General features: G+C 42.1%; 1 protein-coding gene across 1 annotated transcript in view; it reads left to right on the top strand.

The window, feature by feature from the left end:
• The first annotated feature begins 3,419 nt into the window (after window positions 1-3,419).
• The window catches only part of LOC120455904 (serine-rich adhesin for platelets), a 54,852-nt gene continuing 38,703 nt past the window's right edge, over window positions 3,420-19,568 (top strand). Inside the window, exons 1-2 of the mRNA XM_039642406.1 lie at window positions 3,420-3,965; window positions 12,761-13,437. Coding sequence (XP_039498340.1) covers window positions 13,048-13,437 — 390 coding nt within the window. The 5' untranslated portion in view covers window positions 3,420-3,965; window positions 12,761-13,047. The remainder of the gene's footprint in view (window positions 3,966-12,760; window positions 13,438-19,568) is intronic.

Genomic DNA, 19,568 nt, shown 5'->3' with positions numbered 1-19,568 from the left:
AGTATTAAATGCACAGAGAAATCAATCGTATTAGCAATTAAATTCTTTAGCATTTCAGCAATAGTAGTAATTGTTGCTAGGCAAGCATTTACATTTACTAACTAACAATTTGAATACCTGTTGTCACCATGGCTTTTCCTACTTTTCCTACTTCCTTGCTACCACTTAGACTTTCACTTGCTCTTGATGACTCCAATCAGCAGTGGCCAACCCAAAATGCCGACTTGTGTGGCTTAAATATTCGCAACTGAAACTCACCGACTGCAACACGAGACGAAAATGCTATAGAATACCAGGAAAAAATAAAAAAAAAACAGAAAGAAAAATGTGAAGAGCTGGAAAACCAGAGACTTACGACTCAATTGAATTTTGCGGCAAATAAGTCAATTGGAAATCATTGAACAACAATTTGACGTGCCATTTATAAAAGCATCAAAATCTGTTCGACCACTTTGCTTTTGGCTGGCCGCCGGGGAAATGCTGGGGAAAACTGTGGGAAAAGTGGGGGAAAAGTGGGGGTAAAGTGGGGGAGTTTGAGGAGCAATGGCTCTACGTAGTGTGCCAATTAATGTTGGCAATTAAATAGCGTCCACAGCATTTGAACGCCACATTTGTCAAGGGGAAACTGAGAGGCTTCTACGATTTACCAAAAAAAACCCCCCAACTTCACAATCTGCGATCCAACAAATACAATGGCCAACTGATTGCTTGGCCATTTTGCAGCATTTGGCTCAAGTTGCTCGCATTTTCTGGCCTTCTTTCTACTCTCGACTCGCCGTCGTCTTGACTGCAATTCAATTTCGCCTCGATTCAATTCGATTCGAGTCGATTCGTTTCGTTTCGTTTCGATTCGAGTTTTGTTGGTTTTTTTTTTTATTTTTTGCAGCAGCAGCAGCAGCATTGTCTGCCTGCAATGATATTTATTTTGAGCAACAATTGTTTTGGCATTAAAAACCGGCGGAATGTGCAATTGATGGCCCCACTTTGGGGCACGTTCGTTTTGCTGTCGCCGTTGCCGGTGCCATCCATCACATCCATCACACTCAAAGCGAAATGAATTGAAACTAATGCCAAAATGGCAATCAATGCAAGCAACATGAGCAACATGGGCAACATGAGCAGCTTGCACTTGCCACTTGCACTTGCAACAGCTGTTTGCTGTCGTTTGCTTTCCCGGCGACTCAACTCGACTCAACTCGAAAATCCTGTTCGTGGAAAGCCAAGTTTTTCTGGTGAAAATGGTTAGTGGAGCATCGGAGGCGTAGGCTCACTTTCTAGTAGAAATCAAGTTCAGTTCGACAAAACTGGCTCCAAAATTGACAGCAGCACATGTGGCAAATCAATCATACTTTTACATACATATGTATATACCCACATTGAAATTTCATTTTGGCCAACCATTTCGCCACCATGTTTTCGTTACCACTTAAATGGTAATAATTATCTTAGTGGCATGAAACATGTGCGCCAAATTCCCAAAACTCCTGCTGTTTTGTTGTTTGCGGGTGTTTGGTGTTTGGTGTTCGATGTTGGTGTTTTTGGCGCCAATCATAATTAACACCACCTGCCGCCATAGTTGACCCATCCTGCGAGATCCTTTGACGAACGCACAACCCAGCACCTAATAGGCAAACTGATACGCTAAGCTGATTAACTCTAATCTAAAGTTGCAACCGGGGGGAAAACAAAAAAAAAAAACACCGAGCGAACACACGAGCACAATCAAGGAAAAGCGAGTGTGAGCCAGTGGGAAAACAGCAGGGAAAAGCACAGCCCGCATTGCCTGCGAAAATGCACTGTGGGAAATTGTGGTATGCAAATGTAATGTAATTGGCTTAAAACAGCAGTAACATTTTAACTTTCAAATATAACAAATGGTAAGAATTTTCTAACACTTTACTCTTCTTTAAGTGGCATATTACTTAACGCGATAATTAGTATCTGCCTAGTTTTTTTTTCAGTGCACTGCCTGAACCAGCGGCTACACGACGACGACTGTTTACATTTGTCAAAGATTTGGATTTGGAACGTTGTAGAGAAAAAGGTAAAAAGGGAGGACTTTTCACCCAAGAGCCTGGCTGCAATGAAGACGGGGCAAGCGGAGCAAGTGGACGCCATTGAGTGTGGCAAGGAAGCCGAGGAAAATGGATGAAAATCGAGGTTGAAAATAAAGAGGATCCAGCGGCTGGACGGATAAAAGTGCACCCAGCATTCGTAACCCGGAGTGACCCCTAAAAATCGGGCAAACCGAATGCCGTTGGAGACTCTTATCTGTCCAACGGATTTGTGACTCCTTGCCACCAGTCAGTTGAATTCACGTTCTCCTTGTGTGTTTTTAGTGGGTGTCTGGCCTCATCTGGCTGTCTAACTGTATGGCTGTTTTGGCTTTTTGGCCCTGTGTCCTGTGTCCTCTGTCCTCTGTCCGCGTGTCCTTCAATTGGCTTAGAGTTTCGGGGGTGTCGGGCTTTGCGGCGTCTCGGGTCTTCCACTCACCTACTCACCCAATCGCACAATCTTCCAATCTCCCCAATCTCTTCAGTCACCCAATCTTCCAGTTTCAGTCTCAATCTCCTGCTGAACCCAAAAAGGACACACAGCAAAGCAGCGACAAAGGGGAAAGAACAGCGAAATCCCGAAAAAGGTGCGCGTCCTAAGCTGACCGTGAATGGATGAGGATCAAGTTGTCGAATTTGCCAGCGGAAACCCAGCAGCTTTGCTCACCGATAATAACTTGCCATCCTTGTTGCCCGGCCTGTCAGCACTTTGCGGGCAAGAGCAGGTTGGCAGCCCTGTCAGCGATTTGGCCGGCTATCGGACAGGTTGGCAGCTCGCCGCCATCTTGGCCAAAGTTGGCACACCTTGCCGTTTGGGGCGGCTTTCAGCGAAGTGTGTCGCCCTGTCAAGTGGCTTGCCTCTATATTTTTCATTTTTTATGTTTACCATTTCATTAGAGGTCAAAGGCCACTGTTAACCATAAACATTTGCATCATTTGAAGTCTTTATTCTTGGGTTTTGGCCATATTTCGCGAGGGCTTTAGTTCAAACTTTTGGGCCCAAAAGAGTCGCTGCGAAAACATCACTTTGCTGCAAGGCTGTTTGACAAGGGGGAGGGGGTGGTGGGTGGTAGGCGGTACCGGCTTGGTCATATTTTGGCGCAAGTTTTCACCACACGCCCGAAAGTGGAAAATGCAGACGCTGCACCATCGCCACCGCCGCTGCCGAAGAAGAAGAGCATGAAGCAAGAAGTAAGGTGGGGAAAAGTGGCAAGACGAGTGTGCCGTGCCGCCTCGTGTGGCAGTTCGGCAGTGTGGCGCTTCGGCGGCGGCGCTCGGCTTCGGGAAATGCCGCTCGGGAAGTCGGAAAACACAGGCGGCATTATCAGACGGCAACTTCAGTTGCAAGCGAGCGCTCAGCGTGTGTGTCTCGTGTCTCTCGGGCGGCAACAGTAACAGTAACAGCATTCGCAACAGCAACTTGCAACAGCAGTAACGTGCAACGTGCAACGTGCCACAGCCAGCAGCAAGTAGCAGGCATAAATTGCGTGCTTTTTCGACTTTGACTTTGGGCCACAAGCGGTTTTTTTTTTGTCTAGCAGTTTCGAACTTTGAGTTTCCCGCGCGCGTTTCTCAAATCAATTTCTTGACGGCCGACTGTTGAGTGTTTTGTTTTGTTTTGATTGTCGATTGAAGCGATTGATGCGATTGATGCGATTGATTTGATTGATGCAATTGATTCGATTGATTTGATTGGGTTGCATTGTCACGTGCCCATTTGTTTATTTGTTTTTTGTTGCTGTGTTGTGTGGTGTCGCGTACAAAATCAGCGTCCAAAAGAAGACTTTGAAATCGAAAACCGAATTTGGTTTTGAAAGCGGCAACATTAGATGGACTTGCAGAAAAAGCGTTGCATCAAGTTGCAACATTAAATGCAACCGAAGCAATCTGCTGCTTCATAAACTGCGATTGGTAAGTTTCCATATATTACTAAATATTTTTGAAGCATTGATTACATTAAGCCCTGGTTGCACTTGTTCTAAAATCTTGTTGAAAGATCTTGCCAAGCAAGTTGCATTATATTTGGCAATATTTATTCAGCTGCTCATCTTGCAACAACAAGCTGCTTCACATGTTGCAAGCACTTTTGCCCAAGAATTGCATTATTTGTTGCAATAATAATTCTGGGGAAAAATCTGAAGCCAATTGCTTTTCTTCTAATAACAAGCGGTGATATTTATTGCAGCCGTTGAAAACCTGTAACATTTGTACAACTGGACTGGTTCGTGTTGCTTTACTTTTCTTCGCATTTTGATTTCAATTTTTTGTTTTATTTTTTTTTTTTTGTTTTATTTTTTTTTAGCGAAAGTTTCTGGTGCTGTTTTGTTTGATTTTCTTGTGATTTTCTTGTGGCGGCGTGACGAGTTTACCAGTTGCCAGTTTGCTGTTTGCAGTTTGGTTATTGGTGTTGTTGCGGGGGGGGGGGAAAATGAAAACAATTTGCAGTGGATGCTCGGCCTCCGCTTTTCTTCATCTCCAGTTTGGGCGCCCCTAATTAAACCGGTTAAGCGTTTCGTTTTTGTTTAGTAATTTTAGCTGCTTCTGTGTTTTTGTTTTTTTTGTTTTCGTTGTTTTTTGCTTTTTGTTTTTTTGTGCGGTTTTCGGTTTTCTGCTAATTGCCAGTGAAATTTGTGACAGCAACAGCGGCACGACAACAATCAGCTGCCATTGTGTGTCCTTGTTAATGAAATCGTTAAGCTTTGCGAAGGACCCGTAGCCATGGCGCTCACAGGACGATTACGTTGACGAGGAGTGGGGGAAAAAAAAGGGAGAAAGGAGGAGGAAGGAGTCGCTGCTGGCTAGGCCAATATCAAAAAGGATTTCGTTTGAATGCGAGCATGAAAATATGGGCGAAATATGCAAAAAATGTTTGCCCGAGGCATCTGGCAAACGGAGCGATATGCCGATGGCTGCTTTTCTCGGGCGATCTCGTCAACAAGCTGTTGCAATGCGAAAATGCGAAAATCTGTGAAAATGCACAAATAAACCATCAACATATCGAAACAATAGCCCACTGGGTGTTTACATTGAAAATCGCCCGAGCTTTTGGACAGTTTGCAGTTGCAATAAGACTGCTTCAAAAAAATAACTATTGAGGGACATTAAATATGTAATATTAGTTGTGATTAATTATGGTAAATTATGCCTACTGACCAAGAAAACAAAGGTAGCAGTTAACTTGGTTTTCATGTGGCTAATCAAATTAATATGGAAGTTCGTAATTAAAACTCCATCTAATTGTAAAAACAAAAATCAAACTGTGCGAGTGAAAATGCTGAAACAGACAGCAAAGATAAACAAAAAGAATTGGGCAACTGAATGAATATGAAGCCATCAGCGTAGCGCCAACAAAAGCAACTTGCAGCGGGTGGCAGAGGGCGGAAAAGCGTCGGAAAATGGGAGGGGGGAAAGTGGGCGGGGAAAATGTGAAAACGCGCCAAAGAGACGGACAACAGCGGAAAAATGCCGCCAAACGCAAATACTGCGGCACAATTTCATTTTGTTCCTTTCTTTTTTTTTTGTTATCTCACTTTTTTGCTTTATTTTTTATTAATTTTCATCGTTTTTTGCCTGCTTTTCCAGAGGACACCAACACACAGAAACACGCACACATTCAAAACTTCGTCGCCTGCGGGCCAAATATTTTAGATTTTCGCTTTTCCAGCCGCGACTGCTGTTTTATTATTATTTTTTTTGTTTGTGTGTGAACAAAATATCCCACAGCAGCAGCAAGAAAAATAATAATAAAAAAAAAGGACTCTGGCTCACATTATGAAATTTTTAATCAAATGAAATGACAATAAAATTTTGCTGCTGCCGAATTAAATGAAATGTCAATTTCGAGTGCCACCAAAAAAAGAGAGAGAGCATTTGAAAATCACTTAAAAGCGGCGAATGAAGTTAGCTGATGCATTTCAAAGCGCAATTAAATAACGTTTTTTACGCAGCTTATTGGTACTTAAAAGTTGATTGCCCAATATAAACAATTGATCTACGCATTTGCAATTCAAATTAACATTCTTACTAGAACCGCTTGGCATGCAAATATTCCCAATATTGAATCATATGCGACACATTTGAGATTTTCTATCTATGTATCTAACTATCTATGTATCTATCTGATAATCTGTCTGATAATCTATCTAACTATCTATGCATCTAACTATCTGTCTATCTATCTAACTATCTGTCTATCTATCCATCTATATATGTATCTAACTATCTGTCTATCTATCCATCTATATATGTATCTAACTATCTATCTATCTATCTATCTGTCTATCTATCTATCTATCTATCTATCTATCTATCTATCTATCCATCTAACTATCTGTATATCTATCTATCTATATATCTATCTAACTATCTATCTATCCATCCATCCATCCATCTATCTATCTATATAACCATCTATCTCTAACTAGTAATATTTTATTAACACTGTCAGCCAGTTGCAAAACAATGCCAAGAAACTAGATTATAATTACCGATGATGCTTTACTCAATTAATGACTTCATTTGCTGGCAAACATCAAGCAATTCCATTCAAAGGCCAAACTCTAAGTAAAATGCACCAACAATTCGCATAGTTTGCCATGTGGCCATTTATGCAAAATAGATTTACAGATTTGCATCGGGTTCAGGTGGCATAATTGATATTAATTTTGTAATTAAAACATAAACCGATTGAATGAAGAAGAAGAAGAAGGGCGGCGGCAGATTGTGCAATAATTCGCAGTACAAAACATTTCAATTGAACAATAATCAAATGTGGTAACAAATCGCAGGGCGAACAAACGAAATTGTCAAACATTCCGACGTATCTGACACTTGACATAAACTGGCAGATACATCTGCATGTATAAACGCCATTTGTATGGCCTAATTTATGCATATTTGATGAAGCGCATTTTGTAATGAATATTGCAATAATCGATCGCCCATATTAGGTTTCGTTTAATTGAATTAACTTTTTGTTGCAAGACTCGGCGGCCAAATTGTTGGAAAAATTGCAATCCGAAAATCGAAAGTCTCACTCTTCTTTTTGTTTTCTGTTTATTTTTATTTTTTTTCCAGCCAGCAAATGCAGCGGAGCATTAAAATTGCCTTTTAATTATCACGAACTAAAGATACACAAGCTGAAAATACAAAAAAAAAAAACAAACACATACTCTGCATAAATGCATAAATTGCCTAAGCATGAACAAAAAAATGATGAAAATGAATGCAGAGGATATCTTTCATGTCCGTAGTTGTGATTAAAAAGTTGCGATTTTAATATTACAATTTGATTGATTACAATTTCGCTGCGCAGTTCAATTCAAGATCGTCTTTGGCTGGGGAAAACCACCTTATGAAAACGTAGTGAAAATATTGGAGTATTTAACCAGTTGATTTAATATTTCGTTGCCCTGGTTTTCCACAAAATTGGCGACAAACTCATTGGGATTACTTAGATGGGGCTCAGCTCTTTAAGGCGTCCAAATATGTTTTGGCTGGCTCACTTGACAGCTGTCAGCTTCAACTTTTGCCCCCATAATCCCCTCTTTTTTTTTTTGCTTTTTTTTACCTGTCTCACCTGTGTTTTTGCCTTATTATTTTCTTTTTTTTTGCACTTCATCAAGTTGCGTTGAGCCAGAGGAGAAGGAAACTAAATGCGCAAACACATGTTCCCCATTCACTTGCGACACGGCAGCTCCGTTGCGAGTTTGAGTGTGCACTGGAAAAAAAAGTGCACCAATATGTTAGCAAATGAAAAAGAGCAAACGACTTTAGAAATAATATATAAAAGATGTGGTTATGTCGTAATATACTTCCTAATTAGAGCTGCAGTGTAAATGAGTTTACGCTTGTTTTATCGGAATCTACACTGATTTCTCTCGGTGCACTTGTGTGCTTGTCGATGTTCTAATGTATGTATTTGCATCTATTAGTGTGCGTGCCAGGATAGCCAGGATAGCCAGGCGACTACAACAGCAGCAAATAGCTAAACAAAAAGTTTTGGCTTTAGTTTTTGCATTCGGCTTCGGATTTGGCCTATGGCCATAACGAGATGGCCGATAGGAACGGGTTGAGGGGGTTGTGGGGGGGGGGGGGGGGTATTTCTGATTTGGGGATGTCGAGATAAAAGTTAAAGCCAGCACACAAGTGTGAAGTATAACCTGGGGCCATAGGAGCAAGCATTCAGATAATTGCACTTAAAACACCGGGTTGCCCATTATTAATGTGAATATAAAAAGGCAGTTAACATTCAGCAAATTCTAGAAATTACGTGAAAGTTGGGCAAACATTTGACCAGCTGTTTTCAGGATCCATCTCTTTCAGCCTTCTCATTACTCTTCGGCTTTTACCCATTTTCTCCGCTTTCCCAAACTCCATTTCCCCCACTCTCTTCGCTTCGAGATTCCCATAATTCTCTGCTGCCTCCCAGGAGGCAAAGGGCATCCAGTGCTTCGTCAGGAACTTTCGTTCGCTTGACAACCCTACAGACAAAATGGCTTAGTGTAACACTTCCGTTTCCTGCCTCTCACACACACTCTCACACACACACTGATGAAGAGAGGGTCTCATTTGATTAATGGTTTTTTGTGCCTTTTCCTGCTCCATTCTGGCCGCCCTGTTTATGGGACAAGTTTACAGCACTGAGAATCCATTGGAAATGCGTGTTATTATTTGATGCCCCAAAGCTGACGAGCTGCGGCCGGCGAGCGACGTGCCCAAGTGGGCCAGAGTCCTCAAACTATCTATGATTCTATGCCATTCGAGCTGAAAAAATAATGTAACCCGCTTAGTCTGCAGCATAGAGCGAGAGATGGCCACGTTTTTCCCGCTGATTAGTTTTGGGAATTCCCATCGCCTTGGCTGTCAAACATTTTGAATGGGATATGGGCCTGCTTTTGGCTTTTGGCCTTGCTTTGGCCTCGTTTTTGGCCAGCATCTGCCATAACTCACATATTTCCCCAACCGAACCGACTGCAGTCGCATTCATGCATAAATTATGCCACACTGCGTATACGCAATGTATGACACCATAAAAATACGACTGGTACCCCCGGACTAGACAAAAGCGAAGATGACACAATTCGGGCACTTGGCCAAAAAGGCTAAATTCACGCCGATTGAGGTGAACTCCGGCTCACTGGCAGCTCATCCGTAACCGGGCCCGAAAAAGCCAGGCAAATCCTAAGAATGATGGCAAACAGCGAGCATTCCACCGAGTGCACTGAGAGGAAAGTGAAGGACTTGCAAGCATCACGTATCAATGGGCCAATTTCATTATAAATGAAGTCATCATTTCTAGGAAGTTGTAGTTAATGTTTTTCAGTGCAGCCACGTGCTCGGCAGGGAATCATTGAAGCTCGGCGCTCTTTGTGCCAAATAGCCAGTGGGCAATGGCGAGAAACGGCGTGAGATCGAAATTTGCTGGAATGCAAATCAAATTAGACACACAGCAGAGGAGTCCTGCGACTCCTGCGACTCCTGCGACTGGCGTAGCTCAAAGGCCGGATGCTTTTAATCAAAACAGCAATGCAGTTGGCCCACGGCCATCGGGCGTTCACCTGAAATCGGCAAGTGGAAAATATGCTGCAGATGGCCTAAGGCCCATGGAATCGACACACGGTTGTTGCAACAAGGGCAACAGCAGCAGCAGCATTTTCCACTTTTCTTTCGCTTTTCATGCCCTCTGCGGCATTCTCCTTTCAGCTCTCGACGAGCTTGATTGCATTGACCGAAGGATAAGACCAATTGGCGCCACCTGACGCTCACAAGTCGCGAATTCCTTGTCTCGATTTTGTCCCTCGTCCTTCGTCCTTTATATCTTCCCTAATATCTCTTTCACTCTTTGGTTGCACTTAATTGCCCGGAAGAGTAGGAAACATTTGTGATCCGCTAAGTGATTTACTGCTCACTGCTTTTTTGCCAGTGAAATGGATAGCATATGCTTATATTAATTAAATTAAATTAGTAAATACTGTTAGCTTGGCGTAGTAAATTCTGGAAAAAGAGTATTTGCATTGCTGTGCTACGAAGGATAACTGCTTGCCGCCCGTGTGTCCTGTATCATAGGCGTAAAGCCAACGGAGGGGTGAAAACGGATGAGCAGAAGAGGAATTTGCAACTATTACCCTAACGAGCAACAAGGTGCCACGCCCCTTACACCCACCCCCTTTGGCTGGCTTTGAGTGCCGTTCATTTGCAAAGCAATGCCAGCTTTCTGCCCACTTCCGGCGCCTTTCCACCCACTTCTCCACTTCCGGTTAGCTCCTGCAGCAACTTCCGCTTGTCCAGGACATTCTTATCAGCGTCGCACGTTTTTATCATAAATTTTACACTTCGCTTGCAATTTTTTGTGGGCAGCAGCGACGAAATCTTTTTTTTTGGTAAGGGCATAAAACGCCAGACGACCCCATTGGATTTGGAGAGTGAAACGGCTCTTGTTGAGTTCTGGGCCCCATTAAAATACTTTATGGGGCGGGTAAGGTTATGGGCACATTACGTAATACTGCTGCTGCTGCTCCTCCTTCTCCCCGCCATTTATTGTTTATCAATTTTACGAGGGTGGCCATAAACGCGGCACGGTTTGTAGTGATTTAAAGCGAAACATCGCAAGCAATTTTCTCTAACAATATACAATGTCATTACTTTAGATTGCCGCCCTTCTTTTGCAGTCTTTTCAGTTCCGTTTAGTTTTAAAGTTATGCAGTCTTTAACGTCATACAAATGTAGCAGTCATACATATTCAATAGCAGTTATGTTCTATAGTTTTCGTTTTGTTTTTGATTTTGTAGCCTCTTTTTGTGCAAATATTAGTTAATCCTTTTACGATTTCGGTGGCCACAATTGATGTCCTCAAAATGCAGACTGATTTGTGTTTGTTTAATGAAAACTGTTTAATGAAAAAACGCTGCATGTCTGAATGCGCACTGAGCCTTCCGCAACCATTGGCAACTTTTGGCTGTAGGCAATTTATGGATTTTATTCGCTGCACGGCTTTCTGCCGGCGGTCCTTTTGTATTGGCAATATTTTTGATTTTTTTCTTCTTTTTTTTTTTTGATTGCCTACCTTGGTTCGACCTCAACCCACTCGCTGATTGGCGTAATGACGATGATTATTGGCCCACTTTACAGGATACAAAAAGGGGCTGCGCGCACGTTGCGTATACGCAATGTCTGCCATTTAACTCGTATGATCATTGCTCTGCGGCGAACGGACACTTGTGCAAATGAAGTGTGTACACAAAGTATCATTCACGCTATCATTGACACCAAACAAGAGGGGTGGTGTGGGCAATGGGAAATGCCATTGCAGGGGGGCTTCACTGTGGCAGTAAAAACAAGTTTGTTAACGCAGTCAAAAGTTGTTTGGCATTCGAAATGTTGAGATTCCCTTTTATTTTTGCATCGTGGGCCAGTAAAATAAATTTTATTTTACGCACACAGTGAGTTCGGCAATGCAGTTTGCATTCAGTTTGCAATGACCAAAAATATTGCATTCGATTCGAAAAATGTGAAGCTCTTGTAATAAACAAGTGAATTCCGGTGTATTTTGCTACATTTTGTAGCAATTAATGCTCCACCAATCTCGTTTGTTTGTTGTTTTCTACAGAAAAAATAAAGAAAATCTCTACCTACATGTTTATGCATTTGCTGCAATGAAATATATCTGTATTTGCTCAGCAAATTCGTTTTTTTTGTAAAATTTGTTAAATTTATGATTATGCAGCTAAAGAGGCGCCAGAGCGAGAAGGGGCGATAGGGAGAGAGCGAGAGAGAGAGAGTATAATGTATGTAAGTGCCGCCAGCTTTTTTGCAGCCATTATTGCCACGCCCCCTGAGTGGCCGCCCCCTTTGGCAGCAGCCACAGCAAAGTGCAATTTTCGCAGCCACTTTTATTGCATAGATATTAAAAAATGGTATAACTCCCCCCCACCACCCGTCCCGCAAAAAGGCAGCTCATCTCCATCATTAACATCGCTATCCGCATTTAATTGAAAAGTGAAATTGATTTCTTCATTGGCTTTCTTCGGCGATAGCGAAAGAAAATGGTTTTGTTTCTCGTTTTCGACTTGTGCATCAATTATGGTAAAAATCATATTTTTGATTTCTGCACGCAGACACTTTGCACTCATTATTTGCCATTTTCTTTTGTTTTAATTGCCGCATTTCTTTCGGATTTTTTCCTATTATTTTATTTTATTTTTTTTTTGCTTTTTGCTGTTGTTGTTTTCATGTTCGCTGTGCGTTTGCTGTGGCCATTTCCATTTGTGGCCACAATTATTTCCATGGAATATTAAAATGATACATGCCTCTACAACTCGAAATGCTACGCTTTTCTCTTGTTTTATTTTCATGCCGAGCATTTCGGTGCTTAAAAATTCCATTAACTTGCACCAGCAACAAATTCGTACACCAAATTGCGAAAAAGTCTTGAAGTTGAATCTCTTGTAGTGGAAACAAGCAGCTGTAGGACTTGCGATATATAATGATTATTAAATGTTTAGTTTAAAGCTATGCATAAAACTACTTTACTTTGGCGACAAACTAAACGACTTGGTGACAAGCAATAAAGCAACTATGTATTTATTTGCCAAATTCCCCCTATATTCGATGCACATACAGATGTTCCCCTATATGTCCTGACACTTGAGAACAACTTGAATTTATTTGCGCTCCACTCACTCGTTCCAAAAATGTTTTTCTTTCAGTGGGGCAGGACCAAAACACTTGCAACTGGTGTGGAGGCGAGTAGACGAATCCAGAAACCAGAAACCAGAATCCAGCAACCAGAGACAGCAAAACACAGCGGCAACCAAAGTGTTGCATACTTGGCACAAATAGAATAGCGTGTGCGAGGATACGGATACGGATACGACTATACGTAGATACACAGATACGTAGATACACAGATACGCAGATACAGATACATTTACAGATACAGATACAGATACAGATATATATCCGCCACACTCCATAGACGCAGAGTAGCGGCAAAATGCCGTCGTCAGCAATAAATAAAGCAGCACGCAGCGCTGCCAATGCGATCCAATTGCTGGCAATCGTTCTCTATTGCTGCTGCATGGTGCATGGCCAACAGCAGCAGCAGCAGCAACAGCAGCAGCAACAGCAGCAGCAACAGCAACAACCACAACAGCAGCAACACTTGAAGTACCAGCAACTGCAATACCAAATGCAGCAGCAATATGAATACCAGCAGCAGCAGCACTACCAGCAGCAGTTTCAGCAGCAGCAGCAGCAGCAACAGCAGCAACAGCAACAGCAGATGCAACAGCAACAGATGCAACAGCAGCAGATGCAACAACAGCAACAGCAACAGCAGCAGCAGGTGGAGCAAATGGACTTGCTGTCCACTCAACCAACTCAGGTGAGTGATAATCTGGCCATCACAATTTATAACAATTATTATGGCGAAAAGTGCACAGTTTCGATGGGTTTTCGATCGCAAAAGTAAAGCCGACTCCCAGCTCATTTAGTAATTAATTGAATTTCGAGAGCCAGCCAGCCAGAGTTGCCACAGCTGCCGCACATCTGACTGTCTCTCTTTTTCTCTCTCTCTCTCTCTCTCTCTCTCTCTATCTATATCTCTCTCTCCTTTTCGCATTGGTGGCAAATTGAATTTGATTTGAGTTCTTCCTCGAAAGCAGCAGCTGCAAGTGCTTAAAAACCAAATCCCCAATTGCCAACTTTTCGTTTTCCCAGACCGGCTTTTCCAGCAGATTGGCCCACAGCCAGGCGTAGTGAACCTCAAGTTCAATAAGCTGATTAACTGAATGAAATCAGCAATGAAAATGAAATAGAAAGTGCCCTCAGCTTTTTGGCTTCGCCTCTTTTGTTGCGTTAAACCACCAAGGCAACCAATGCCACCCAACTGATACCCCCTAGTCAACCATTTGCCAAAGTTGCCACCCCAGACGTAACCACTTCTGGCAATTTGCGGCTGTTAAATGATTAATTTGTTTTTGATAGACTTTAAGTTATATTTAATTAGCAGCGCAAGCAAAGGAAGAAAGAAAGCAAGCAAATGGTATAGGAAAAGGAATGAAACTTTTCTTCAGAGGAAGCTTGCATTTGGAATGAGTTGGCAGCTCAGTTGTATGATTGTGTAACAGTCTGGCCAGATTAAGTTTAGCATTGGATAAGAGTTAATTGATAAGCACACAAAATGCTTAAGCAAAATGTGAGCCAAGCTAACTAGCTTTATTTCTTACTTAAAAGTATCTTTGATCAGCTCATAAGACAGTGTGGCAGCCCATCATATCATACGACAGTCTGGCAGCTCTGTTAGTGCAGTATTCAGCTTCAAGGAGCAACAGAATATCAAAATATTTGGACACTTATGCACACATTTGCAGCCATTTCAATTGGCGTGTCTGTCGTGCTTCGTTTTTATTTTTTTTATTTTTTTTTGCAAAAGAGCACTGCTTGCGGGGGTGACAACCCTGGCTGCGGCAAGCCTGTTAATTTCACACACGATTTGCTGCTTAGTTTTTGCACTTTCCACACTCCTGTCAACTCACTTCTCACAGCCTTGACTGCCGCCCCTCCACCCAAAACCCAAACAACCGCCCCCTTTTTGGACAAAAGGCGAGCCAAGCTTTTGTGAGGGGCACGACCACCGACTTTTCATCCCACCGCAACCCTGAAACCCCAACTCCCCCTCCCCTCCCCACTCCACTCTCTTTTTCCGTCATTCCGCTGAAACTGAAAGCCAGAGCTCTAAACCAACTTTGCAGGACAAAACGTGGCAGCGTTTTGTAGATTTTTAAGTCCCATAAATTTTAAGTGTCAATATATAAAACCGCATATGTGCGGGGCCAACAATGGATGCGCCACATGGCGGGGGGCGGAGGGCGTGGCAGAGGAGGGGCAAGGAATTGCTACGAGTCGAAATTCATAAATTCAAGCGTGGACGAAACGAAATGGTAAAATAAAATGCAACCAGCAGAAGTAAAAGCAGGAGCAGTTTTGGCTTGGATTGCGAATGGCCTAGAGATGGCACATTCCATGCAACTATCAAGAATGACTATCGAAAACTTGGTTATCGACTCAGCGTTATATAATCGATGCAATTGCATTTTTAGAAGTGAGAAAAAGTAACAATAAAACTATATAAACTAATCTATAAAACTGATAATTATTTTACCAAAGAAGAAAGCTGCTTGGACAACAACTAAAATCAATGATAATAATAATTTTTTTTGTGGCATCGCCGATGTCCTGCCACACGTGTCACGTGGCCATCCCTAGGGAGCCACACATAAATTATATGAATGAGGTTTTTTGCTTTATAGTTGCGCGTTCCGTGTCTGTGGCCGAGGGCCATGGCCATTTGGGGCAAGCTCTCTGCTCCCGCCCCTGACCATGCCCCCCTTACCCTCACCCCCTCCTGTTCCGCCCCACTAATCCCCCAGCTCCATGTGGCTTTTATTTTATTGCAAACTTCAAATAAAAACAGCAGCAAAAAGTTGTTAAAAGAAGCGAGCCAAAGAAAAAACCCAAAAACCAAAGCGACGGGAAAGCAGCACGAGAGCAAAGTGGATATATTGTATGAAATAAAAAACAGCATCAACAATGCAAGTACACTGATCCTGGGACCACCGACTTGCCACGAATATCCTTGAAACTCACTGCCGAAACTCACTTGCCGCCACATAGGAAACCAAGATGCAGGGAAGGAAGGGTGTAAAGGGTGTAAAGGGGGCAATCAAATCAATTTCATTCTGCACTCCAGTCCATCGAGCCATGACCGCATCAAAATCGCCAGCGAGCAGTTGAATGTGTGGCATTTAATAATCGATGGGTTCATCAATCAAGGTCCACTGTCTAGGCTTCATTTTTCATCCGGTTTTCGAATGAGTTGACACAAATAGCAAACAGCTTAAAATTCAATAAAATTGCCACATTCTTAAGCGATTGATTTATCGCAAGTGGCCGGTGCACGTGGTGGGGTGGTAATTTCTTTAAATTCAATACAATTTCAGTGCTTTGTAACAATTAATTTATGGGGTATATATACTGGTTTAGTTCCTTGAATAAATTAATAAAAATAGTTCGAATTTTGCACTTAAATTCATGCACATATTAAAGAGAGAGGAAAAGCCATAAACACAATGATGATGGAATTATGAAGATTTTCGCAGCACTCGTGGCAAATTATGTTGAAATTGTAATTACAAATTTTGTAGCATACTTATTAGGGCCAGCAGCTGAGACATCCACTAAAAAGGAGGCGGTGGCTGGTGGAAAATGGGCGTGGAAAATGGAAAAAGGGCAAGTTGCGGGAAAACCCCGTTGAGACGCCGTGTCAGTCAGTGGCAAAGCTGAAAATCGCTAAAGATTAATGATGCAAAAAATTGAGCATCATTAAAGAAAGTGAAAATGGAATTAAGTGCAGCAGCAAGAGGATGGAGCAAGTGGGTCGGCGAGGGGGGGTGATGCAGGCATCAGGGAAGTGGAAAAATCTACAAAAAAAAAGAAAAGAAACACACACACACACACACATGAAAGAGATGGGGCCAAAGTACGTGCAACACGCAAGGCGGAAGAAAATGGCGGCATAAAACTTAACTACAATAAGCAGCAGGCCAAAAACGAGCTGACAACAACAACATCAAATACTACACCAACTACAAACATTCGCAGCCACGGAAAAAAAGCATAAATACATATGATATCAATCAGCATTAAAATTTGTTGTTTGCTTTCATTTTCAATATATTTTTATTCATTAAAAAAAACACTACCAAATGAAATATTATCTATAACAGCCACATAAATTAATGCATAATTTTAATTTAATTGATTTACTATGAGCTAGGTTTTTGCTGCAATAACTCGTAATTGTATTTACGAATTTTCAACGAGTAGTACACTCTAGTTTTCTCGCTGTGTGCGTGGGCGTGACCTCGAGGGTCTATCTGTGTAGCAAGTAGTTAGGCCAAGTGCCACGTACGTGCAGCGGAAGCGGAAATGGCAAGTGCCGTCACTGAAACGCCCTCTGTTGGTGGGCAGAAGCATTAGAGGAGGCGCTCGCCCGGGGAATCCCCGCTAATGTCTTGAGTCAGTGTGGCACGTTGTCTCCGCTGAGCGCCGTTGCACAACCGCCAAAATGCCCCTAAAACGTTCCCTAATCCACCCTCCCCCCCCCCCCCCCCCCTTCCCCCTTCACCCCTCCCCCTTAGACAGCGAAACGAGGACAACAACAAGTTGGCCAGTTATGGCTCATGGCCCGAATGAAACACTTCATAAACTGCGGACAAGTTTGGAATTTTCACACATCCTAGAGGGAATCGATTTGGCTACCAAGTATTTCAGTTCACTTTTGTCCGAACTTTCAAGTAAATAGGCTTAGAAATCATTGCCATAAAAGAATATAGCTTTCAAGTAAATAAGTTTAGAAATCATTGCCATAAAAGAATATAGCTTTCAAGTAAATAAGTTTAGAAATCATTGCCATAAAAGTATATATCTTTCAAGTAAATAAGTTTACAAATCATTGCCATAAAAGAATATAGCTCAATATATATATAAGTTATAATTAGAATTAAAGGTTATTCGACACTGTTTTTTTTTTGATATTTTAATCAGATTTTCCATGGCCCGTTTCGCAACGATTATATTTAAAGCAGCCCTAAATGGTAAATTACATGCCATTTTACCTGTCGAACCCGCAGACCTGAATGTGATATTTTTCCCCCCTCCCCCCCCCCCAAACATTTTTAACCTCGAGCAAAGGAGAGGAAATTGGGAAATTCTAAAGCCAAAATGAAAATGTCTGTCTGGAGGCATTAGACAACAACTTAGTGGGCCGCGGTGGTGGGTGGATAAGTTTTCCCGTTTTCCCGTTTTCCCCTCTATGCTTGCAACCGCCACGCGAATATTTTGTTACGCAACCCGCAGAAAGAGATAGCTGTAAGCCGCAGAAAGAGATGGCAGCATAGAATGGGGCATGCCGAAAAATAATTAGCGCGTTGTGCTTATAAGTTTCCGTTTACAAGCGTTTTACGTGCTAAACGGGGGGAGGGAAACCAAACCGAAACCAGTGAAAATGGGTGTGGGAAATGTGTTGGAAATGGGCTTCACTGCTGGATGAGATTACAGCTTTGATATATTAATGAACTGCCACAGGGGGGAGGGAGGTGCAGAGGGGGCAGCATCCGGAACACGCGCATTTCCATTGATGTTTTCCACTTTGAGTAAGGTTAATCTATTTACAAACTCAGCAGCTAAGCGATTCAATTATTAATGAATTTAAATTGATTTGTGACAATTACATTTTTCTTTTGCTCTTCGTTTCAATCAATATCTAAAAAAAGGGCACTGCTGGGCCAATAAAGCGCAAATTGTTATGCAATTAGGGCAACTTTCCGACACAATGCTTTAAAAAATAAAAAATTCGGAAAAAACCATACCAATTTGCGGTTTTCGCTATAAACTTACCGCGAAATAGTTGCAACCAAAGAAAAAAAAAAATGCTGAAAAATAAACCAAAAAAGAAAAACATACAAAACAACAAACAAAAATCCTTTGACTTTGTTTGGCCAAAGTTGTTGCATTGAAAGGGGGGCGAGGGCGGGGGCCGGTTGTTTTTTTGGGCAAACAACGGCAGCAGAAGCCAGCACGAATATGCAAAAATAAAAAGTTGATTTTGTTGTTTTATAGTTTCGCATATGAAAACACTGGGCCGGGCCAAAAAGCAGCGGCTGCCGGTGGCATGTGATAAGCGCCACTAAAGCCCTATAAGCTTACGCCATTACAGCAACATCAGCAGCCGGCAACCAGCAACCAGCAACCAGCAACTGGCAACCAGCAGCCAGCAGCCAGCAACTTGCAACATCGGCAATGGGGCAACCAGCAACTTGCTGCCCCAAAAAGTAGGCAACAAACACAAGAAGCGGCAGCAGGATTAAGTGCAACTCGGCGGAGCGAAGCGAAGAATGATGATGAGGGGCGGAAAGGGGAAAGCTGCGATGAAATGCCAAAATATGTCAGTACTAATGCGACTAATGCGATAGAAAAACTCCAAAATGCGGCTGCCTGACAAGCATTAAATAATGCCCTTTAAAGCTAATTATCCTTTTAGGCTTAAGCACTCGCAAGGAACTGATAAATTAGCGCGAAAATCCATGCATAAGTATTATGATTAGGGATTCAAGTTAATGGAAATATTTTAATATAGCTTTCTCTGCGAAGAACTCACTTAGTTAAATGGAAATCCGATTGCCCAATGACAAATGCCCATTTACTACTACTATTTACTACTACTATTACTACTACTATTACTACTACTATTGTTCGTAGCCTGTTTGCTGATTTTCTGCTGATTTTCTGCTGATTTTTTGCTGATTTTTTTGCTGATTTTTTTTGCTGATTTTTTTTGCTGATTATCTGCTGATTTTCAGATGATTTTCTGCCGATTTTTTGCTGGTGCATTTGCCTTTCAATGCGATCCCCGCATAATTAGCTCATTTCGAATGCATTTGAATGGATTCCCCT

The sequence above is a fragment of the Drosophila santomea genome, chromosome X, assembly GCF_016746245.2.
Source record: "Drosophila santomea strain STO CAGO 1482 chromosome X, Prin_Dsan_1.1, whole genome shotgun sequence".
Taxonomy (NCBI): Eukaryota; Metazoa; Arthropoda; class Insecta; order Diptera; family Drosophilidae; genus Drosophila; species Drosophila santomea.
This window is presented reverse-complemented; position numbering and strand designations above follow the sequence as displayed.